Source organism: Micropterus dolomieu, linkage group LG08 (assembly GCF_021292245.1).
Source record: "Micropterus dolomieu isolate WLL.071019.BEF.003 ecotype Adirondacks linkage group LG08, ASM2129224v1, whole genome shotgun sequence".
Taxonomy (NCBI): domain Eukaryota; kingdom Metazoa; phylum Chordata; class Actinopteri; order Centrarchiformes; family Centrarchidae; genus Micropterus; species Micropterus dolomieu.
The window spans coordinates 1856747-1881407 of NC_060157.1; the positions used below are offsets into that span (position 1 = coordinate 1856747).

Consider the following 24661-nt stretch of genomic DNA (forward strand, 5'->3'; position numbering starts at 1 on the left):
CAATCGTTCTAGACTGGCAGAGAGGCAAGGGCAGTGTCCAATAAGAGACATAGGTGACACCATATTTGGTCCATAAACTACTACAGAAGAGGCCAATCAAATCACATCATAAGAAAACCATTACTAAACCACATAAATAAGAGACATTTAAGAACCGCTATGATACCTGGAAATCAAAAATGTCTGTAGGGGGTCTTTAATATAGAAATGCACACAGGCTCAGTTCACAGTTCACATCTGTTATCCCCTGTTCTCCTGACCCCACACATATCATCGCCTGCCGCTGCTCACAGTTGCATGTTGGTGCCCGAGCGCTCGAGTACCTCTGGAGTTGACCTGGGTCAGGTCTCTGCTATAAAAACCAAATGTACCCACGAATGCCTCCAATGTGCTGTATAAAATATGCATGACGTGTGTGTGATCTGAGTCCAACTTCTGTCTTTAGAGGCTGCTGGTGAACTTTTTCCACCGACTGCTCTCTGATGACGTCACGCACACAAATATATCCATAACAGCATGTTGCACCATCTGCTCTGTGCTGTTTTAGTGGATGAACTAGTTTACAAGTAGATCACAGTGAGTGACTGACAGCTCGAACTTTAAATCCAGAGCACAAAGACAGACCGTCGGAGGGCTTTCAGGTGAGATAACAGTAATTTGGTGTTAAAAGTGCCTCATGGTAATAATACTTAAGCTTCAAGACAAGGCAACTTTATCTAAAAAGCACATTTCCAACACAGACGCAACTCAAAGTGCTTTACGACCAGAATAAAATAAAAAAAACGAGATCAAATGAAATAAAAAACACATGGAATAAAGTACAAATATACATACGGTGCTGTAATAACTTGTAAATTCCCCCAAATACAAAATTCAATCAAATAAAAGAGCAGTAGAAAAAACAACCAATCATAGGCAGGAGAGCAGCAGAGTTTTTAATTTAGATTTGAAAGTGCATTTCAGATCATTAGGAAGTTTATTCCATCTGTGAGCAGCTCTTTGGTTCAGACTTAAGGTTCTGAAGATCTAACGTTCCTACTTGGGTTATATTCTTCCAGGAGATCAGAAATGTCTTTTGGAGATGACTGATTTATAAACAAGCAGCAGCATTTTAAAATCTCTTCTATAAGTAACTGGAAGCCAGTGTAAAGATTTAAGAACTAGAATAATGTGCTCAGCTCTCTGAGTTCTAGTTCTGAAAGAGCTGAAGTCGTCTAACGTTTGGACCAGAAAAGAGAGCGGTACAGTGGTCCTGCCTGAATGAGTTTCTTTCTTTGTTTCAGATAAAAAGCTGAACTAAACCTTCTTGATGTGGCTGCTGGTCTCAGATCTCAGTCTGTTAAAACCCTATGGGCCTTTCAGACAGACTGCGACGACCGCACTGCTGTGAAACCCATTATTTTCAATGGCTTGCGCTGCGCCCCAGCGGTTCGTTGCTGCGCCGAGCAAAGCGCGAGCACAGCACAGAGACCTCACGCGCACGCCGCGGTCAAATGTCAAAATAGTTGAAGTGGTTTTGCGCTGAACCGCAGCCCCAATCGCTTCCTATCTGAAAGGGCCAAACTAAACTGTATCAAAGAAGTGGACACAGCCACCGTGACGTCCCCCGATGGTTTGTGGACCATCCAGTCGCCATCTTGTATTTTTCGGAATGAGTGGAGCTAGCTAGCTTCGTTAGCAAGGTGCTTCTGTGATTTACATTAACTGTGATATTAGCTGGGATGCTAATTTTGGCTAGCGACAAACAGGCTTAAAACAAAATGTACTTACTTAAAAAATTAACAGCCAACTCCTAAGTTTCCACCAAAGCGTTTTTTACTGAGGCCAGCGTCTTTTTCAATTCATCGCAATGGGAGCGCCGCATTTTTACAACATGGTAAAAACGCCAGCAGCGTGACGGGGCGCTGAGCGTCTTTTTCACGCTGAACGCTGAGCATTTTTTTCCGGTTGCAGAGAGTTGAAAAATGTTCAACTTTGGGAAAAACGCAGCGCTCATCAATGTCACTTTTTACCCAGCTGTCCAATCACAGTGCTGGAGGGCCGTGCCATCTCAGCTCTTGAACGAAACGATGTGCCTCTTCGCTGAGGTATGTATATCCTTGTCCGCAAAATCTCATGAACCCACGTACGGCGAGTCCGTCCCCTCGCTCCACAAGTTGTAAGTAAGTGCAGTGACTCTGTGATTACACCTTTTAATAACCAACTAACCTCCAGCATCTACATTAACATCACATTTGTGTTTTCATCATTATGTTTGGATGAAAAAGCAAAAATCTGGGAGGAAATTTGGAAAATTAGGAAACAAAAACAGGTTCTGTTTGCACAGTGGGACGTCACTACTGTAAATTTTGTCAGCCATTATAAAATTTAGTCTTAGTCTTAGTCCTGTGTCAAATGTCCTTGTTAGTTTTTATCATATTTAGTCCACTGTCTACTATTTTTGTAGTCAAGTTTTAGTTGACTAAAGCTCTTGGTGTTTTAGTTAAAAGAAAATCAAAAGTATTTTAGTCTAGTTTTAGTCATTAACCATCATTTTAGTCTTTTCTAACTCATTAGTATCATTTTGATTAGCATTTTGATCAATCTGCTCAAACCAAAATAGAGATATTTATCATTTTATTTCACTCATCTCACATATAGATAAATTTTTTTGTAAAATTTGAATTTTAGCTTTGTCCTCATTCTTATTACAAAGGAGACATTAACTTACCTCAGTTATATATATATAATCTGGCACTGTTTTTGTCCGCCTCACTGTATTTGAAATGGGACCAAATATCTAAGCGCCTCTTTCTCCCTAGCATGTTGTGTTCATTCTCCACAGTAACGTTTTCCTCACCCACCAGGCGTCGCCTCGGTCGGCCAGCGTGCAAAGCAGAGGAAGAAAAAAATACAGCTGAATGAACACGCTGTTCAGGTGAAAGTTTAGAGGGAGAAAACAGCTTGTAATATTTTGTCTCCTCATTATACTGACAAAAAGAAAGAGAGATTTTATTAACGTTTATATTTTATGAATTACATTTTAGTCTCGTAATTTTTTCGTCAACAATATTGCAGTTTTTCACAATTGCTATGACAAATTCCTTGAAACCTTCACCCATATTCTCAAAAATTTAAACACAAAACCCAGTCTTTAAACTACATTCGCAAAACCCCTTCTGACTCTTCTGGCAAAATAAAACAATGCTTTCAGAACATGAACACAGCCAGTCAACAGGTAAAACACTACAGAGCATTCTTTAGACACTACATCAAAAAATTAAGAACACAGTGTCCAGGGCATGTAGCTACAGAAAAAAAAATTTGCGTAGAGGAAACACATTTTCCAATTTTAAAAGTATAGTAATCACAACTTAGCACAGTAAATATATAGTGTACTGTAAATCCTGACATTGACATAGTGGTTTGATCACATGATTAGAAACAAGTGTGCAGAATTCTGAGTTGTTGTGTGTAAACGGTGACAGCTGTGTTGTAGTTGTGTTTAACTTTTGCCGCATGTATTTACCATTTTGCAACACAATTGCATCACAGTGCAAAATGCGCTTTGGTGAGTGAGAATGTGTTTTGAGTTTTAGTTTCTTCTGACGAAAGTAACACTAGAAAACATGTGGTTGCTTCCCATCATTGTGCTTCACAAGTTTATTCTAACATTTTTCTCGGTTTCTTTCATCAAAACACTAAAATGTTTTTAAATATGAATCAGTTACATGCAGTTAATCACACAATTCAAAATAAACATCCACTGTGTGTTAAAAGCTCATTTCCTTAAGTCAAGATGAATTTAAACCTGAACGTCTATTTATGATAAAGAATGATTACACACAGGCAAATTATGTTTGCCTTACACACACACACACACACAGAAACAGTGTTAATGTTTTTTAACGTTCAGGATCAGCTGGAGGAGAGTCAATATTTACCCCCCCCCCTCTCTCTTTGTGTTTTATCTTATATGCTTTCACTCCAGCTTTATTTGAGTTTCTGAATTTCTCCATCCATGCTCCCATTACATCCTGTTTTAGCTTCTGTCTTTTGTTATGTTTAATTTAGGATTTCTTTCTTTTATTCATACACTTCACAACAGAAGTTATCTTGTTGCACTTTTCATACAGAGCAGGTGAAGTCTTTTGTGTCTTTGGTAGAGAATTGCGTGCGGTGTTTTGAAAAAAGCGTTTTATGCAGTAATAAACTGAGTGAAAGGCTGAGAAACAGCTAATGGTTTTGGAGATTTGAGGTGAGGTTTTGCTCTTTGACTGAGAGGTTTCAAAAATCGTGTGACATGTAAAGATTTTGTGTGTAAGCAGTTGTAAAAAAAACTAAATGATTTGACGGAGGTGGCAGAACGCAGGGATTACTTCAGCATATTTATCTATGGATAGATTTAAGTAGCTCTGCAAAGGTTGCCAGTTTTTAAGTTAAAGTGTTCATCTCACTGCGTCTTTAATGTCACTGCTGGTTAATCGGCTCGCAGACAGAAAGACTATATTTGGTCGTGCAGCAGAAAACATAAATCGGCTTAATGTCAGATGCTTCACCAGTTTGATGTCCTGAAACCAAAACAGCCAATTGGTTTTATGTGCTGGCCCGCTGACCGACCATCACTCTGGGACTAATCCCTCAAGCCAACCATCACAGTGAGACCTCAAATAACTCCACAATATTAAAGAACGCTTTAATGTAAAGAGAATATAAATAATAGGGCTGACCCCGAATAGTCGCAGATTCTGTGCTTCGATGGGCGGCGCCCGATTCGACTGTCAATCTCACACTCGAAGCTTCGCAGCGAAACAAGGATCACGCCATTTTGGCGATATGGGGGTGCTCAACGTCTGATTTTACATAGAACTACCAGGTTTCTCCCAATAAGTTAATATACAGCCTGTTACAATATACATTTCAACATGTAATGCTGTAAATAAACATGTAAATAGAAAGAAACTTTCAATAAATGTTTTTAAAGTGCGCATATAAATCCAAAATTGTAACCCTGACCCTGGGTGCGCATGTGTAGGCGTAGCGTGGATTCATGTGGTGGCAATGGAGGAACACTTGAAGAGATGGAGCTGCAGCTTCACTGGTGTTGTGCCGAGTTGTCCGCACCTCGCTGGACTTTTGGATAATTTATCACCGTTGACGAACCACACAAAGAATATTATATTGTTTTTAAACAGTCGGCTACTTGAAATAGAGGAACCGCGAGGAACCGAACCGCGAGGAACCGCGACGTCCGTGTAGTTGTAGGCAGCGTGGAATGTAGCAAAACTCACACAAGACTGGTGATTGACAGGCGAGAGAGAGAGAGAGAGAGAGAGGAAAGGGTCTTCAAAAAGCCTCAGTTTAGCTGGAAATTTACAGTATAAGCTGAATGAATAGAGACTGTAGCTTCTCTAGATTATCTGATTCGATCCTTAGTCGGGTACAACCCTAATAAATAATAAAACTGAAGAACCTTTACAGGTTTTCTGAAAAACTGATTCCTTATGGTTATTTCTGTCCTGCTGAACTGAACTGTACTCAGATCTCTTGTTCTGTCCTGTTCTGTTCTGTCCTGCCCTGATCTTCAGACTGCCTGTTTAAGGTGTGTCCCATGAGTCGGTACTCGGCCCAGAAGCAGTTCTGGAAGGCCAAACAAGCCAAACATGAGAAGGACAAGATCGCTGACGTGGTTCTGCTGCAGAAACTACAGGTAACGCACACGCACGCATTTCTGCACAGTTATATAGAAAATCAGATCACTGTCAGCGTTGGATTTTCTTTTCTGATGAGGGCTGCCCCCTAAACCTCATCATGAGTCGATTTTAAACATGTTGAATCACATAACAACGCAGCATGGCAGGTTGGAAAGAGTCTTGTCTCAAAATTACCGGCAGCTCCAACACTCTCCGGTGACTAAATTACTGTTTAACCAGACGCTGGAAAAAGGGATTAACACTTCAGCTGATTTTATTGCTGAACTATGAGCAGGATGCACACTTTTTATTTTTTGACTGTGTGGAAATGTTTTCACATTACAGAGGATGAATAAATGCATTAAAACTGGAGTCTTACAGGTAAAACATGAGACTCAAGTAGGCGACTCAAGTGTAACTTTGAGAAGTGAATAATAATATTATTTCTAATAATCGTAGGTCATCAGTTAAAATGTTTAGTACATTTGAAAATTTGTTTGTTTATGAAAAACATGAACCACCAGCACAAGACAAAGTGAAAATCTTTGGCTAAATCTGGCATATTTACATTGCTGCAACGTTAATATGTTCATTAGTAAGCAGCGTCCCTTTTAAATAAATACATGAAAATAAAATAAACATCGTCCTGAAGTCCTACTCTTATAAGACAGATTCAGGAACAGCCCTGCTTTGACTGATGGGACTAAGCTAGCAGTTTCCCTCACTGGAACTACCACTACAAATAATCTGAGTTTGCTGTTGTCGGCTGTTGTCGGCTGTTGTCGGCTGTAGTGGAGTGAATGAAGATGTTACACCACGTTACAGCTGAACTGAGTGAACTGTGTGTGTGTCTTGCAGCATGCGTCCAACCTCGAGCAGAAGCAGAACGAGACGGAAAACCGGAAAGTCCACGGAGACGTTGTCAAATATGGAACTGTCCTGCAGGTAAATGACATAATCCTCTTTTTCAACAGAAATACATTTAAAAGGTTAAACATGAACCTGGAGACAAAAAATTACTACAAAGAGACACAAAACTTGTTCCTGTGTGGGAGGGATGGGAGCTGTTTTACATGTGTGTGCCGAGAGGCCGCTGGTCTTATAACTCTTCCATGACGGGACATGAAGTTTTTACTTTGCTTTGTTTGCCTGTGATTGACTGATGCAGGGTTTTGTGCAGGGACAGAGGTCTCACAGATGTTGCGTGCTTTCTTTTACCTTTGGCTCTTATACATTCATAAAATTATTTCAAATAGCTTTGAGATAAAGGTAAAATTTACACTGAAGCTGATCTTTGCCTCAAAGTCCCTATGAAATCAAAATCCATGTCTATGAAATGAAATCCATGAAATGTTTATTTGTTTTTATTGCAGCAATACACCAGCATCTGGCCCAACAATGAGTTTAGTGTTTCTGGGGGCCGACCACCGGACCTCACTGATTACTATACAAGAACAAAAACACATCTTTGTCAACTGATTTTGGTGAAACTGGATCAAAATTGATGTCCCCCAGCTGCCCTGCCTCAGCTATCTGTGATTTACGGAGTTTTCTGGTGAACAGATAGCTTTACTTGTAGCTAAAGTAACAGCTAACTGCTGTTAGCTGCTGTTAGTTAGCTCAGTTAGCTGTCATATTAGCCGGCTCTGCCTGGACTGGGAGCTCGGAGCACCGGGGGAGTGTTAGCATTTACCGTTACACTTCTAATGTTACTCAAGCCACGGAGGTTTCCAGGCTGGGGGGGTTTGTAAAGTTTATGGCCAGGTGCGGGGTGATGGCGGGTAACGTTAGCAGCCTCCCAGTGAACACAGGACCGAGGGGAATTTACGTTATAGAGGTTCAGGATGGACAGATAGCTTTAGTTTTTGCTAAACCGTTAAATGCTGCTAACTATCTGTCTGCATCTGTAGCTAGTTAGTTTCGGGCTGCTAGCAGTCCTATTAGCTGAATCCAGTCCCGGGATTCCAAGACCCAAACCCGGCAAGAAAACTTCCTCTGTACTGTATTCCCTCTCATCAAACTGGCCTCTGTCGGTCTCGGATGATGTGTTTGGTACTATGGTTTGGTCCCGGCTGAAAGTAGTCTGCAAGACGGCGTGGGGGCGTAACGCTTATTCAGCGCTATTGGCTACTGCAAACGCCAATCAATATTTGCGAAAAGTCCCTCCCTAGCTTCGTGTTTTAACAGCAAGCACGTAAATATCCGGAAGCAAATAGCACTCCGGTTTCCGTTTCATGGGAACTTTAATTTGTTCCAATAAGAATGAACTTGTGTCCATTTGTGTCTTTGATGCCGTCTCTACAGTTTCCTTCCCGCTCAGTCCGAACACAGTTTCACACCACTGGCCATCAGGATGCACCGACTACAAGTTTATTTTTTACTCCACATCAGACATTTGGTGGGACTGACTCAGAGTCATTAATACTTATTATTTCCAGTTAATCTTTCAGACTTCAGTCCTGGCAGGGGACAGCAGGTGCAGCCCTCCCTGAGCAGCTGCTTTGTCTGACGAGCATCTGGTTTACAGAGCAGCCGAACAAACTCAGGTTGTTTTAATAGTCAGTCAGTCAATAATAATTACAACATCTAACTGATTTCATGCAACAGGACTCAGGATGAGGAGAAATGTTGGCAAAGTGACCAAAAGATATGATTGGCTGTGGTTATTACAGTCCTGCGACAGATGCAGGATATTTTTTAAATTTTTGTGCCAGCATAGAGAAATTTTTGGCGCCCCTCAAAGAGCTTTTAGCGAGCGCCATAGGAAAGTCACCAGCGCCTAAATGTTAAGAATTGAAAAAAAAACAACCTTTCAAATCCTCCCCAAATGTGTTTTAATCACGATAATTCACTTTTCAACTGACCAATCACAGCCTGGATGGGGCGGGACATAAAAATGGTTGGATGTGCTACAGTAAACTTTCAAATGTTGAACTCCTGCATGAATGGTTCTGATTGTTGATGAGATAGCAGCATTAACAGATTAAGTAGGCCATTTTTCTTGCACAAGAAAACATGAGACCAACTGGAATTAATCTTATACTAGTGGTACATAAAATTACAATATCCTACATATAGTAAAATTAAATAATTTATATATTAACATACTAATAGTATACTATTAGATTAAAATTGAACTTTTTATCTAATGTTATAATATTACACTAATACACTCATTTAAACTTGTTTCTCGTCCATGTTGTGTGAAAGAGCCTCTTTCCACTGCTGAGGATGCCAGTATGTGCTCCTTCTAGCCTCCTGCGAGCAGCATGTTCCCCTCGTTCTGTTTTACTAAAGTTATTGTAATACTGATCAGTAGTCTTGTTTACATCAGGTGTGAGTTGTGTGTGTTGCTGGTATATTGGGAATCCGTCCCTGGTTCAAAAACTACACAAGCACTAATTACAGTAAACTTTGTTTTGATGACTGATCAGTATTTTGAAAGCTGTTTTCAATGTCTCAAATTTTCAAAACATCTGTTTCAATATTTTAAAAAGCTTTAACAAAATATTAAGGCCGATGCTGAGGTGTACAGATAAAGGGTCTTCACTTGCAGTCGTCCAATGGTTTCATACCATAGTTGAACACAAGGAGAAGGAGCACATGTAGTATAAATATGTGTATAATAAATAGTCTTTTACATTTTTCGCTGTGCTCCTAAATTTCTTTGTGTGCTCCTTGGGAAACAGAGCCCTGCATAAGAAGTTTACTTTTTGGCACTATAATAATAAAATCAGTTGCTTTTGCAGTCCACTTGAAAAAGAGTTTTCCTTTGGAGACACAATTTGAAGTTGGAAAAAAGGCAATAAATTGTAATATATTGCTATATATCGTATCATGATATAAATATCGTGATAATATCGTATCGTGGGGCCTCTGGTGATTCCCACCCTTATAAAAACAACTGATTTCATGAAAATGAAGAAGCAGCCCAATGACAGAGCAGCCGTTCTCCCTTTTACAAGTCAGTGTAGCATTAAAATAAATAATGTTGCTTTAAGTGAAAGTAGTGATACAACACAGATTCAAATATTCATTTCATTAACTGTACAAGTAGTATTACCTGACTATATTGGAAAAATGTACTTAAAGTATCAAAGTATTTGTTTGTCACAATGTATTATTTTATTGCCGATATTTTTGATGCATTGACATGTAAACAGGATGCTTTATATACTCTGGGGAAGTTTTGTCTGATGGTGGTGATGGTACAGTGGATAAGACACACGCCTTTAGTGTGAAAGACCCACGTTCAATCCCCCACTGTGACACACCGATGTGTGCCCCTAGTTGCTCCAGAGACCTCTGACGTATATAGCTTTGGATAAAAGCGTCAGCTAAACGAATACAAGTAAAACTTTACATCTTATATACTGATCACATAATTTGTTTGTAAAATCATGATCTGAAATATAACCCCAAACTAAGGCTGCACGATATTGGAAAAAACTGACATTGCAATATTTGTATTTTCTGCGATATATATATATATATATATTGCGAAATAAAAAAAATACAGATTTTCCTCTTCCTCACTTTTTTTCAAGTTGCTGTTGGCAGCTAACGGGGGCGGGGCCTGCTTTGGGTGTTTGATTAACTGATCAAGAACAATATTGTGATTGGTGGTTCGCTGTGCTTGTAGAGCCTGAAGGTCACTCGCTCGCAACAAACTCTGTATCCAAGAACCTGAGGCTCGACAGTAAAACAATAATAACAATAATCATCGTGATATAATTTTTTTTTCAATAACATTATAACAAAACAAATAAAGATTTGATACTTATCGTGATAATTATCGATATCGAAAGATATGAAACTTTTTATCGTGATAACAGCTTTGGCCGTATCGTCCAGCCCTTCAAGAACCCTTGAATCAGAGTAAATTATCTCACATCAGACAGACTTCTCTTGTAGATCAGTCATGGAAAATGAAAAAGTACTACAAAAGTTGGGGTGTTTGAGATAACATTGCACGACTATTGTGCAGGGGCACAATGCGATGACGATGCTGAAACGATATATTGTGCAGCCCAGCTGCCAACTACAGTAGTGGAGTGAAAAGTACGTTTGCCTCTGAGCTGTAGTGGAGTAAAGGAATAAAGCGGCACAGTACTTGTACACGTTAAACGGACAGTGTGTTAGGCAGTTTGACTGGCTGACCTGTTTACAAAGACGCTCACCTGGAAGGTCGAGTTGACAGGTCGACGCCTGCTGCTGTCAACCAGGTGATTCACACCCCTCATCACCATGGAAACGTGTGTCCTTTTGACTGAGCTGATGCATGTGTCACTGGACCTGGACGCACACGCACACACACACACACACACACACACACGCGCACGCACACACACACAATGTCAATATTGATCTTACTTCACTGCTAAAGATCTGTCATAACACACACACACACAGAGTCTGGGTGTGGCTGCTGCTGAGTGAAACTTTGTCAGATTGTTAAGATAAAGATTCCTGTGAGAGAAAGGTGTGTGTGTGTGTGTGTGTGTGTGTGTGTGTGTGTGTGTGTGTGTTGAAGGTGTGGAGTGGGTTACGTGGATCTGTAGACTCCATTAAACTGCAGCAGCAAACGTAACTGCGCTTCACCTTTCCCATGTTTAAAGAATGAGTTCTGTGGAAAGCCTAGGGCTGAACAAAATCCACAGTCGCGCTTCCAGGCATAAATGTTTTCCAAACGGTGGTGTGACGAAACATTTCGCTCCCTGAAAACAAGGCGAGATTTTATCACTGTTTTTAAGAACTCTTCAATGACGGAAATGTATGAGTGGAAAATTAGTCTTTCGTACGACTGAAAGTCGATGCAGGCGCATTTTGTTGCTGACGTTGTTTGTGTCTCGTCTGTCACTCTGTCGCCCCTTATTGTTTCCACCGGATTTCATGCCATAAATAGTGCAACTTTTTAATATTGCAAGAGATCTCATAGCACGAGGTCTGGTCACTCCCCTAGTTCCAAACACCTGAGTTAGACAAATCATCCATATAGTGTGCGTATTTGATATATTTGATTCTGGATTTTTATTCTTCTTTTATTGTATGTCATTCTTTCTTTATTCTTTGCACTACTTTTCCCTGCGCTGCTGTGCCAGTTTGAATTTCCCCTACGGAGGATCACTAAAGGAACTTCTTATCTTATCAAAGTTTCTTCAGCTTTTTCCCATCCGGCCTGTTTTTGTCTCTGTCCTCCCACTGTTCAGAGAAACATCTTCTAAGACTGTAACTAGGGACGCACCAAATAGCAAAAAAAGCCCTTTCGGTGTTCGGCCTAATAAGTCAAAAGAAGTTAGCGTTTGCTGACACTGTTCTGCTGACTTGTCTTCTAGCACATCCACACCGTAGTCTCTCCAAATCCTGTGGGAAACACTGAGTAAAAATTGGCAAAGTAAATGAAAAAAATTCATTTTGGTGCATCCCTAACTGTAACTTTGGAAGATACCGACTTGATTTGACGAACTCAACTCAACGAATGTTTGAATACATTTTTGATTGGAAAAAAATGGATTTACATTTACATAAGCCACGTTTTCAGGAACTTTACCCAGGAACTAGGAACCTTTTAAAGAACTCACTGTGTTTCCACCGCAGGGACCAGGGTCTCATTTAAGTTCTGGGGACTTTATTTTACCCCCCAAAACAGTAGTACTCTCCCAAAGTACTGGATCTTTGGGGGCTGGGGCTTCAGTCGAGCATTTTGGGCATTGTGAATTTTTCCTCCACTGACTCAGTGATGACATTTGCAAACCAATAAATCACATCAGCACCAGCACATCTTGAATCTCCTCCATTGTTACTGTGCTGTCGCAGCGTCAATAATGATGCCTGTCTGTCAGACGTTTACATCAGAGTAAGTACTAATTTGTGCCTGATCCTCGCAGGTCTTTAGACGGCGGCGGAAACAGTGGGCTGAAGGAACCTTTTAGTTCCTTGAAACGTAGATCCTGGGACTAAAATTGTAATAGAAAGATCCCGTCCCAGTAGGAACGATTACAGGAAGCAAAACCTGAGCTTATAAATAAAATTGACTTGACAAGCTTGATAAATTGAGACGTTACCTAAACAGGAGGAAATAGTTCATTTGTTGGGGACTACTTTCAGTGGTGGATGAATCCACATGTGGCAGCAGGACGGGGACTGTGGGACTGAGTCAGAATAAACTGGTGGGTTTTAATAGTTTTCGGACAACAATGGAGCTCTGTGGCTCAGAGGAAGAGGAGACATCAGGCTGTGAGACACACAGTACTTGTACAAGGTACAAAGTAGATTTATTGATCATTTTACAACACAGGCTTGTATGAGTTGTAGTTCCCTTTCTGCTGCTCACCAAAACAAACATTACGAAAATGATAAAGAGCGCTGAGATGTGTGACTGAACCCTGACCCTGGATGAATTGTTCTCACATACATTCACCGTAACCTTGAGTCTGTGATTTATTAATGAGAAGAAAAATGTCACCACACTTCTGCTGTCTGTCTCCAGCTGCTCCATATGAAGAGCAATAAATACCTGACAGTGAACAAGCGTCTGCCGGCGCTGTTGGAGAAGAACGCCATGCGGGTCACTCTGGACGCGACGGGGAACGAAGGCTCCTGGCTCTTCATCCAGCCGTTCTGGAAGCTGCGCGCCAACGGAGACAATGTAAACACAGTTCATACTACACATCAGCACACAGCGTCTCACACACTGCAGACCATTATCTTCATTTTCAAATAACATGTCCATTATTTTATTGATTAATCCATAAAATGCTGAAAGTGTTTCCGAGAGGTGGCGTCCACAACCCAAAGATAATCTGTTTACTGTCACAGAGGAGAAAGGAAACCAGAAAATATTCACATTCATGAAGCTGGAATCAGAGAAGTTTTCCAAATAAAAAAGACTCAAACCAATTAATTGTTTATTACAATAGTTGGCAATTAATTTAATAGTTAACCGCTAATCGATGATGTGATTAATTGTTGCAGCTCTACAGACCAGACTCGTGTTCATCGTACCCAGGAGAAGAGTCCTAATGATTTCTTCCCTTCAGCACCACCATCAGCGAACTCTTATATAAATATATATATAATAAATCTACTTGTCAGATTTCTTTCTTTCTAACATTTTCCTATATAGAACGACCTTTACTTTAATAATGAGAATATAATTCATAAAATCATCATGATCATCACAATGATAATCAATTCAAACAGCACATTTCATGTAAAGACATGAAATACTGCTGCAGTAGATTTAGTGTAAGTGGTTACACTTGATTTGGATAGTTTATAATTCAAAGCATTTATAACATTCTACGGAAGTCCTAAGCGGCCATCGATTTTTTTTACTCCGTTTTCCCGTGATAACGAGATGATCTCAAGATAACGAATCATAGCTGTGTTAAACTACTGTTTTGTTATCTCGAGATGACGAGATAATTATCCCAATATCACGGGAAAACGGAGTTAAATAAAGATATGAATCGATGGCTGCTTAGGGCTTCCGTACATTTCAGCAGCTTGTTGTAAAACAGTTTTCTAAGTCTGGTTGGGATTAAACACAAACATCTTGTTTAACAGCAAAACAAATACTCTCTAAACTCTGTGTAGGCGGCCTGTCCAAATAAAACATGTTATTGTTAGTTGTAGTTTCATTAATAATGTAGTAGTTGTACTACAGTAGCAGTGGTAAGTGGCAGTAGTACCTGCAGTAGTAATGGCAGGAGTAGTACTTTCCCTTTATGCTACTCGCAAAAACCAAAATAATGTTCTATACAAAACTTATATGCAGTCGACGAATGGATAAAAAACAAGTGGAAATATTATAAATATACTAGAAACTGACATACTTCTTAAAATATACTTTTATAGGAGAGCCTGATTTTCACATCTGTATTTTATTTCCTTAAAAATATTTTCTTGTATGTTTTATGTTCTGCCCTTGTGAAATCACTTTTTAACATGCATTTTGAAAAAACAGATTAATATATATATTATATATATAAATAATGTAGCAGTACAGTATCTCAGCAGCTGGGAGTAGTAGTATTTGTAGCAGCAGCAGCTGTTTTATTTATTGCATCTTCTGAACTAAACCAATCCAGACCGAGCTGGAAGCTGTAGAAAACTAAACTGACCCGAAACGTTTGTCTGAGGTCATCAGGTAGAAAATGCAGCGGTGCACACATCAGCCAACAGCAGGTAGTCGTAGCAGTTTGGGTGTTTATCGTCTGCCGCCTGTTGCAGGTGGTGGTGGGAGACAAAGTGATCCTGAACCCGGTGAACGCCGGTCAGCCGCTTCACGCTTCAAACTACGAACTGACCGACCACCCAGGCTGCAAGGAGGTGAGACAGACCCAGTACTGCCACTGGGACAGAGGCTTAACACTGAATTTGGTTCTGCCACTGATGGGCGTCAGTAAACTGTGTCAGAACCGCCCAGTCAGTACAGCTCTTCCTCCCTCTGCAGGTAAACTCAGTGAACTGCAACACCAGCTGGAAGATCAACCTGTTCATGATGTTCAGCGACCACAAAGAGGAGTTCCTCAAAGGAGTGAGTGCCTTTAATGAGACACAGCAGGCAGTACTGTAGTACACACAGTACACACAGTACACACAGTACATGAGGGAATGAGTGACTAACTGTTGTGACCAACAAAATAGTAATTTTATTACTTGTTTCATTTAAATAATTATAAAAGGCCTTAAACACCTAAAACTATCCAGTAATCCTTTGTGGTCGAGTCCTGACCCACATTTTAATTGGGAGCTTTCAATACACAGGACTCATGGAGGTAATTAAGGTACTTTAAAACACTTAGATTACTTTGATAGCAGGAGAAAAAAAACTAAAAACATAATAGCTTCTGGTGCTGAAACAGATTTAGTCATGACCGCAAAAGTTACTCATAATAACTGTGCAAGACATTTTACTTTGAAAAGTTCTGAAGGAAATTCAAAAGAGACTTATATGCCTGCACTAGAGGTTTATCTTTTGGCCACCAGGTTTAACTTTTACAGTTTTGTTTCTTAGAAATCAGATGTTTTCACATTTGTTTTTTGTGTCTCTTTAAATTCTACCATACCCCTGAGCCTCAGCCGTTATTGCTGTGGAGAAGAAGCCAGTCAGATGCGTAAATCAGGGTAGTAGCAATTACAGACCATTACAAAAACATTGTTGCAGTTGTGAACAAAACACATGGCCAGGGCTATCAAAGACCCACAAGCCTGTAATGCTTCTGTAACGTTCTCCCTCTCAGGGCGACGTGGTGCGTTTGTTTCACGCCGAGCAGGAAAAGTTTCTGACCTGCGACGAGTACAAGAGCAAACTCCACGTTTTCCTCCGGACCACGCTGAGGCAGTCTGCGACCTCGGCAACCAGCTCCAACGCCCTGTGGGAGGTCGAGGTACACGTGCACACACACACACACACACTCGGTGAGTTTCCTCTAAAGCTGAAGATGTGTTAACCTCTCGCTGTGCTGATTGGTCCGTCAGGTTGTCCATCATGACCCGTGTCGTGGGGGGGCCGGACACTGGAACAGCCTCTACCGCTTCAAACACCTGGCCACCGGCAACTACCTGGCTGCAGAGGTAACCAGGGCTGGTGAATGACTAATAGACAGGAGTTATTGACTAACTTTTTCAGCTCTAATGCTGACAAAAATAATTTAGACTGAAAATCTGTTTTGGTCTGACAAAATGGGCGTCACTATTTGTAGTTCATGCTAATTATATTAGTGGTTTTTCATAGACTGTGTGCTAAATATATATAAAGGTACCTTGTAGGGTTCAGCTTGCTATTTTATCTAATTTCAAGTTATTATTTTGCAGCATAATTTAGGTTTGAAGGAAGTTTAGACCGATGGAGGGATGGAAATATTTCAGTCGACAGTTGATTAAAGGATGATTATGATTTATTACAATGAGGGTCTTATTTTTGTATCGGTAATAATAACATTGAGCTCAACACCTTACAGTATGTAACGAGCTGGAATCCTTTAACTCTTTGATCTCTGCTCCTGCCAGTGCCTACACTGGTGTGTTTGCTTATTGTGGGAGTTTCTTTCAATGCTTCATATCCGTACAACCTGAGCTAAAAGGTGATGTAAGTCAGTAAACCATCAGAAGTGATAAAAGGATTGAAACTGTGTCATAAATAAAAACAAATCTGACGTGTTTCTTCATCAGATTTTACAAATTTAAACACAAAACTATTTATGTTTTGCATATTGATGGAAAATATTATTTATATGCAGAGTGCGAAGGCGTGCTCTATGTTCACTTTAGTTAGTTGTCATGCCAGTTCCAGTCAACTACTACTATAATGTTAAGTATAAACTATACAGTAAAATAAGCTAACTACGCTAAACTACTGCCTCTTAGTGTTTCCCTCAATCTCTTGCTGACATTCCTGTCGACCTGCTTCTCTGCTCCTCTGGCGCCACCACCCGTTGTGGGTTGTGTTTTTACTGTAATGTAATGACGACCTCTCAAGTGTAAACAAGAGAGAAGCCTTAGCTTTCCTCTGCAAAAAGAATGATAATCTAGCTATTATAGTCTTTATTTTAGATCAGTTTAAACAGGATTTCATTAGTACTATTAGAAATAGTTTCTTTTCTTGCAGTAGATAGTATCTTTGGATGTAACTATTGTTGTTGTCGTAGGAGAATCCAGGCTATAAGGGAGACGCTGCAGATCTGTCGTCCTCGGTGAGTTTTTACTTCTTTACTGTCGTCACTTCATCCAGTCCAGGGAGGTTTTAGGGATCTGAAAATAACCTGAGCTGGTAGCTACAGCATAATGTACTTTTACTATACAATTAAAATATCAGCGCAGTAACAGTATACAGCAGAAAGTCCCCCTCCCCGTCAGTCACTTCCTCCTCACCTGACCTCTGACCTCTCTCTGCAGATTGACGGCCGAAGCAACAAGCGCTCCCACGGTGAGAGGATCAAGTACAAGTTGGTGGCAGTGGCTCATGGGAACGACATCGCCTCGCTGTTCGAGCTCGACCCGACCACGCTGCAGAAGACAGACTCGTTCGTACCACGGTAGGAACACTCGGCTACGTTACTGCCGGTCTTTTTACTTCCTGCCGATGTTTCATTTACATGGTACACTACATATAGGCACAATAATGATTACATCCTGTTGATTTCATGAAACATATATTTAAAATATATGACACAATTATACCACATTTATAATGCAGAACTCCAGATACATTATCAAATGTTGTACTAATTTTAGCATCACATTTGACACTAAACACAACTACCTTTCTGTAGGCTTTTAATGTGAAACATCTGGACAGGAAAAGGGAACTTAACAACTGACTGATTAGAATTAATTAATTATTGAAAGCAGAATTTCTTTTCAAAGTGAGTTACCAAGAATTATTTAGCCGTAAAGGACCCACAGAGTGTAGACCGCCAACGAGAAGCAGAGTGAAGTGAAAGTGAACCGGCTGTCTTGCAGGAACTCGTACGTTCGACTGAGACATCTGTGCACCAACACCTGGATCCAGAGCACCAACGTCCCCATCGATATAGATGAGGAGAGACCCATCAGACTCATGGTTAGTCCCACACAAGTTGTTCATGAAAGCTGCTCTACAAAAACATCTGACAACAATTGTTTCAAAAGCAAGTAAATGAGAAACAAATTTGAGAAACTGGAAACAGAAAATGTTTGGGCATTTCTGCATGAAAGATGAAAGGTTTATCAGTTATCCAAATACAGTAGCTGCCCAGTAATTTTATGTTGAACAGCTAATTGGTTTGATAAATAAATCAATCATTTGTTTAAGCTCTATTCTTGAAAGCTGTGGAGTGCTAAAAGCTGGTCGGATTCATCACTTATTTAACGTTTTTTGTTCAAATGTGTCCTGAATCCTAATTTTGACAACTTATTTAGTCCGGCTGCTTTAACATTTAACATTTGAGAAATGTGGTTCATTTTGTTAAACCAAAATCAAGGGATTTGTTGTTGTATTTCTTAATTGAAGAAACAAAGCCCTACTGTATTATGTAAAAAGGTAACAGTTACAAATTTAGAATCAAATTACAAAATTATATATGGGAATCATAAGAGGAACTTAAAGGTAATAAAAGACTGTACTAGAAAAACATTGGTAAAACTAATTCTATAAAAAAAGAAAAAAAACGTGACCAAAATCCAACCATGTCTAAAACGTTTTACCGTAAACCTTTTAACAGTTAATATTTATGTTTCTCAGTCCGTCAGTGTGTGAAGCGTATATTTATCTCACCCCTCCTGCAGTTGGGAACGTGTCCCACTAAGGAGGACAAGGAGGCGTTCGCCATCGTCTCTGTTCCGGTGATGGAGATCAGAGATCTGGACTTTGCCAACGATGCCAGCGCCATGCTGAGCACCGTGGTGGACCAGTTCAGCCAGGGCTTCATCAGCCAGAACGACCGCCGGTACGACTCTGTGTGTGCGTGTGTGCAATGAGGCAGTGCAGCTACTGAACCACTGTATGAATTTAGGAACTGGTTTGATATGAGAAGATCCAGTTTGACATGTTACTGTAATGGAAAATGTGTTTTGACTTTAGTCTCTCCAGTTAAGGGTGTGGTAACACATTGTCTGACAATTAAAACATCTATTTTAAATGTTCATTAGGGAAAACATTGCATGAGTTAATATTTACTGTTATTTGTTGGTCAGGTTTGCCATCAAGCTGCTGGAGGACGTGGTTTTCTTTGTGGCTGACGTCGCCAACAGTGGGCAGCCAGTCCTGGACGTAGTCATGAACAAAGCCAACCGAGAGAGACAGAAACTAATGAGGGAACAGAACATCCTCAAACAGGTGTGATACGAAAATTACTCAGGAACTTCAAAAGAAATCATGAAGCAGGAAATTTTCAATAAGTCAGTGACTATCATCTAAATGATGTGTCTGTATGTGTAGATCTTTGGCATCCTGAAGGCTCCCTTTAAGGACCGGGGGGAGGGGCCTCTGCTGCGCCTGGAGGAGCTGGCAGACCAGAAGAACTCTCCCTACCAGTACATGTTCAGACTCTGCTACAGAGTTCTCCGACACTCCCAGGAGGACTACCGCAAGAACCAGGTGAGGAGGAAGATGATGATGACCCCCCTTATGAACTACAAGTCAATGAGTCCAGTTAGCTGGGTGTTTCCCATATTAAAGGCGTACCCCAGGGTTCTATACAAGCACCATTTCTCTTTTCTATATACATCTTATCCAGTGAACTGTGAATTGTTCCCTTCTATGCTGATGATGCTGTTCTTATCAGTAGAACCAACTTAATTCTGGCAAGCTCATAAAAGGCTGGAGCCTGCATTTCCCGCAATGCAACTCGTTAGACCCACCATGCCTCCTAAATACCCACTTCTTTCAAACCCCCCACTCTCAGTTTCTTTCTGTTAAAGATTTTAAATCTGAATGCCCAAGCTGAGATAACTGTGATGATCAGGGATCTACAAAAGACTTTGTACAACTTTTTTCACAAGATGAGTAGGGAGTTCTTGTGACGAAGTTGGTGTTAAATGATGACAAATCCCGCCTCACATAATTTTCCAATGGTAAAGGTGGTTGGTAAAAATTATTTTGTTTTTACTTAAATAATGGATTAGATGTTCACTAGGTCAAAAATAAACTTAATGATGTTGATGGTTGAGGTTCTTAAAACACTGATGATGACACTTATAATGATGATAGAGATTTTTATGATGCTATCGTTGCAAAAGAGTCAAAACAAAAAGGGAGATGAAAAACAAAAAGTGAATGATTCCCTTTTTTACTTATTCCCTCCCCCTTTCTCACCCTCCTCCAGGAGCATATCGCAAAACAGTTTGGTGTGATGCAAAGTCAGATCGGTTATGACATCCTTGCTGAGGACACCATCACCGCCCTGCTGCACAACAACCGGAAACTGCTGGAGAAACACATCACCAAGACCGAGGTGGAGACCTTCGTCAGCCTGGTCCGCAAGAACCGAGAGCCCAGGTACATATGTAGGAAGGAAAAGGGGAGGGGGGGGCATATCTTTGTTCTGTGGCTGTTAATTTATGACTGTGTTTGTGTGTTCTTGACAGGTTTCTGGACTACCTGTCAGACCTGTGTGTGTCCAACAACGTGGCCATCCCCGTCACGCAGGAGCTCATTTGTAAATGTGTGCTGGACCCCAAAAACCAGGACATCCTCATCAAGACAGAGTGAGGAGAAAGGGAGTGGGGGAGGAATGACCTTTGACCCCTCAATCACAAATGCTCTAAACACACAGACATTAAACACATTTAACATTCAGTGTGACTTCCGGAGGAGAGAGTTATTTCTGATGTCCATCAAGAATACATGCACTGAGATATCAAAAAAGGGCGTTTCAAAACTTGCCTTAGAAACATCACTTTTTTTTTTTTGTTCTTCAGTATCAAAGTAATCACATGAGAGTTATCTGTATATCCATTGATGCAGTGCACTGATATGTGCTGGGTCCAAGCTAGAAGGAAAATGGCACCCATGACTCTTCCCAGGACAAGCCGGGGTCCGGTGTGCTGGTAGCCTTCTTAATTCCTGTCTTGATAGGCAATAGAAAAAGAATGGTGAATGTGTTAAGAAACAGGAAGCACTCAACATATCCTGCAAGTTTAGTGTCAATTCCTCGTCAGCCACAGCCTGTCGCAAAAAGTGGGGCAGATAACAGACTAAAATTAGCTTTGTTACGTTAGGTCTTTGGCAGGAAAAACATTTTTGACATCAATGATTTTATAATCACTCACAATCTTAATTTCATGTTTCTAACTGAAACTTGGTTGGACCAAGATAACAGTGCAGCTGTCCTTATCGACTCTACCCCTCCCAACTTCAGTTTTTAGAGTGAAGCTAGAGTGCATAAGAGAGGAGGTGGAGTTGCCATTTTGTTTAATGACTCCCTCCAATGCAAAAAGATGTCTTATGGAAAATTTGCTTCTTCTAAATGCGTGGCTCTTCAGCTGAATTCCTCTTCTCGAGCTATTTTTCTTAATATTTACAGGCCCCCTAAATACTGTGCAAACTTTTTTGATGCCTTTGGTGAACTGCTGTCTATAATCTGTATTGTTGGTGATTTTAACATCCATGTTGACAACCCCCAGGACAGAGGGGCTTAAGAACTGTGTTGTGTTCTTCATAATTATGGACTGACTCAACATGTGACGGAGCCACATGTTGAGTCAGTCCATAATTATCAACAAATATAGGCAGTATTTTAGTATTTTAGTAACAAATATTAGTTCTTAACTGTAGCTGACATTACAACAGACCAGTTGGTGAGCTATGGGGTCTTTCTCTCCTTATGGCAATGGAAATGTTTTCATTTCCTCCATTTTCTCACAAAAGTAAAATTTTACACTGAGCTGATTAAAAAAAGGAAAGGAAACAGTAGTAAGATCAGAGATCCACTTTAAAATATATGGACGTCAGGCTTTAGATGAAACTGTATATTAGTCGTTGGGTCAAATTTGAGTGGGTTTTTCCAGGTGGGTACCTCTGGGTGCTTTAAAGGAGACCTATTATGCTTTTCCACATTTTATGACTTATCTACAATGTTATAATGGTGGATGTTCATGTTAAACATGGCCAAAGCTTCACATAATGAGGTTAAAGTATTTAAAAGAAATCCCTGTGAGCAAAAACCTCAGATTTCTTCAAGTTCTGAACGCTCTGTTTTTAACTGCTTTTTCTACCAATGGCTCCGTAATACGACACCAGAAGCTAGAGGGAGGCTCAGTCTGTCTGTAGTGCCCAGGGACAGCCTGGTAACTTGCTTCAGTTCTTGGCCAATCAGAAGACAGTGGGCTTTGGGAGGGGGAGCTTTAAAGAGACAGGAGCATTGACATCTTGTTTCAGACTGAGGCTGAAATGAAGGCCTACATGAAGAGCCAGTATAAGACATAAAATTATTTTTTTGAACTTTGGATCATGCAAAGCTGCCATAAGAGTCACAGAAATATAGTATAGGACTGGAAAAGCATTATAATAGGTCTCCTTTAAACCTGCACTGGCCAGCAATTAATCGATCATTCTCCAAATTATGCTTCAATGTCAACATGCTACAATTTCACTTGATTTCTGTTTCGTTCCATCCAGACGTCGTGTTCCCAAAGAGGCGTCCCATGGTGGTGGTCATGGAGAATACTTGGGGATGGAAGACTATGGAGATGAGGACGAGGTAGACAGGCTTGCATCTCTCTTTGTTTTTTTTTACTTTTTTATTTATTGGTATTACTTTGTTTGACTGTATGGAAAAGCGCAGGTTGAATATAATTGCATATGATGATAACTGTATTGAATCTTTCCATTTTAGATTATTGACAACAATTCACCATTTAACTAACAAGCTCTGCATGGCCGTGTAAAACTTTCCTACTGTGGATAAGGATGGGACAGATGACTGAGGGCAGATCATTTAATGATATTTTAAACATAAGAATTTAAGTTCTGACTGAAATATAGCTGATAATAAATTGTGCTGTCGTTCTTAACACTGGGTTTTGTTGTTTTTATGGTGACGATTCTGTAGACTGTAAAAAAACAAAGAGAGGCAAGACCATAAATTACACAAAAAACACGTCTTCCTTCTTTAACAGATGAAACTGGGTATTGTAATTTCTGTCAAATCATATTAATTGTGTCTCTTTCTGTAGGTGTGGCTGGTGTGGACAGATAAGATTAATGAAAGACAGGAGAAAGGCATTAGACAGCTGGCTCAGGAGGCAAGACAAGGAAACGCTCACGATGAGAACGTCCTCACCTACTACAGGTAGACACACACAAATGTGTCAGAAAATTCATGATCCCACCATTAACTTTCAGTATATTGTGAATGAACTCAAAAATAGCAATGGAAGAAAGCAAAGTTTATAATGGCTGTCTGTCTCTGTTGACACCCTCAGGTATCAGCTGAAGCTCTTTGCCCGAATGTGTCTGGACCGTCAATATCTGGCCATAGACGAGATCTCCAAGCAGCTGGACGTGGAGCTCATTTTCCTGTGCATGATGGATGAGACGCTGCCCTTTGACATCAGGGCCTCCTTCTGTCGTCTCATGCTGCATGCCCACGTGGACCGAGACCCTCAGGAACTGGTCACGCCTGTCAAGTTTGCCCGCCTCTGGACAGAGATCCCAACCTCCATCACCATCAAAGAGTAGGCAGATTTGTGTTATGGGATTTATGGGAATTGTCAGATCTGATCGGCTGTTTGTGTTGTTCAAACATATTCACCTAGTTATTGGTGTATTAAAATGTAAATTGGGAACATGTCAGACTGTGCTATGACTGCCTGGTGAAGTAACAATTGTAAATGTCTTTTGTACTAACTGCCAAGAAAGTGCACTATTGGTGTCCATCCATCCATCCATCGTCAACCGCTTATCCTGCATACAGGGTCGCGGGGGGCTGGAGCCAATCCCAGCAGACATTGGGCGCAAGGCGGGGTACACCCTGGACAGGTCGCCAGTGCACTATTGGTGTATTAGTATGTAAATTGGGATTAGGAGTTAGCGAGACTGTTTCATCGAGAGCGCTGCTTTTTGAAGCCTGGGTAGCTCAGTCGGTAGATCATCAGACTTTTAATCTGAGGGTCCAGGGTTCAAGTCCCTGTTCAGGCGACTCGTTTATTGTGCCTGCTATCGTCATCATTCGTGGATGGAAGTGTGATGCATTCAAACGGAACTTGCAGACTTCCCGCGAACATGCACGTTATGTCCACAAGTCTAACAGGTCCGCTTTACCCTAGACATGTCAGACTGTGCTATGACTGCCTGGCGAAGTAAAGATTATACATATATTGTGTTCTAACTGCCAAGAAAGGCGACTAGTTTATTGTGCCTGTTGTCGTCGTCATTCATGGATGGAAGTATGATGCATTAGGACCGTTTACTTTACCCTAGTCATTAGGACACTTTCATCCACATATTTGTGCCTCTGCTGGTCAGATCATAAATCTGATTGCAAGCCGTTGGGGTTTTCCCA

At 40.6% G+C, this 24661-nt stretch overlaps 1 protein-coding gene and 1 non-coding gene across 3 annotated transcripts in view; both read left to right on the top strand.

The window, feature by feature from the left end:
• The window catches only part of itpr3 (inositol 1,4,5-trisphosphate receptor, type 3), a 104288-nt gene that overhangs the window by 25651 nt on the left and 53976 nt on the right, over positions 1–24661 (top strand). The window contains exons 1-20 of one of the 2 annotated variants that reach the window (XM_046055565.1): positions 2017–2087; positions 2847–2917; positions 5568–5689; positions 6531–6617; positions 13162–13320; positions 14907–15005; positions 15130–15213; positions 15920–16066; positions 16158–16253; positions 17327–17371; positions 17574–17713; positions 18141–18240; positions 18945–19105; positions 19353–19494; positions 19597–19755; positions 20483–20655; positions 20745–20864; positions 22777–22858; positions 23334–23449; positions 23583–23834. In XM_046055565.1, the coding sequence (XP_045911521.1) occupies positions 5591–5689; positions 6531–6617; positions 13162–13320; positions 14907–15005; positions 15130–15213; positions 15920–16066; positions 16158–16253; positions 17327–17371; positions 17574–17713; positions 18141–18240; positions 18945–19105; positions 19353–19494; positions 19597–19755; positions 20483–20655; positions 20745–20864; positions 22777–22858; positions 23334–23449; positions 23583–23834 (2261 nt within the window). In that variant the 5' untranslated portion in view covers positions 2017–2087; positions 2847–2917; positions 5568–5590. Of the gene's footprint in view, positions 1–2016; positions 2088–2846; positions 2918–5567; positions 5690–6530; positions 6618–13161; positions 13321–14906; positions 15006–15129; positions 15214–15919; positions 16067–16157; positions 16254–17326; positions 17372–17573; positions 17714–18140; positions 18241–18944; positions 19106–19352; positions 19495–19596; positions 19756–20482; positions 20656–20744; positions 20865–22776; positions 22859–23333; positions 23450–23582; positions 23835–24661 lie in introns of those variants that run through there. The other variant, XM_046055563.1, reaches the window with a different exon arrangement.
• Positions 24225–24297, top strand: trnak-uuu. Its single transcript has one exon. It is a non-coding gene; the product is annotated as a tRNA-Lys (tRNA).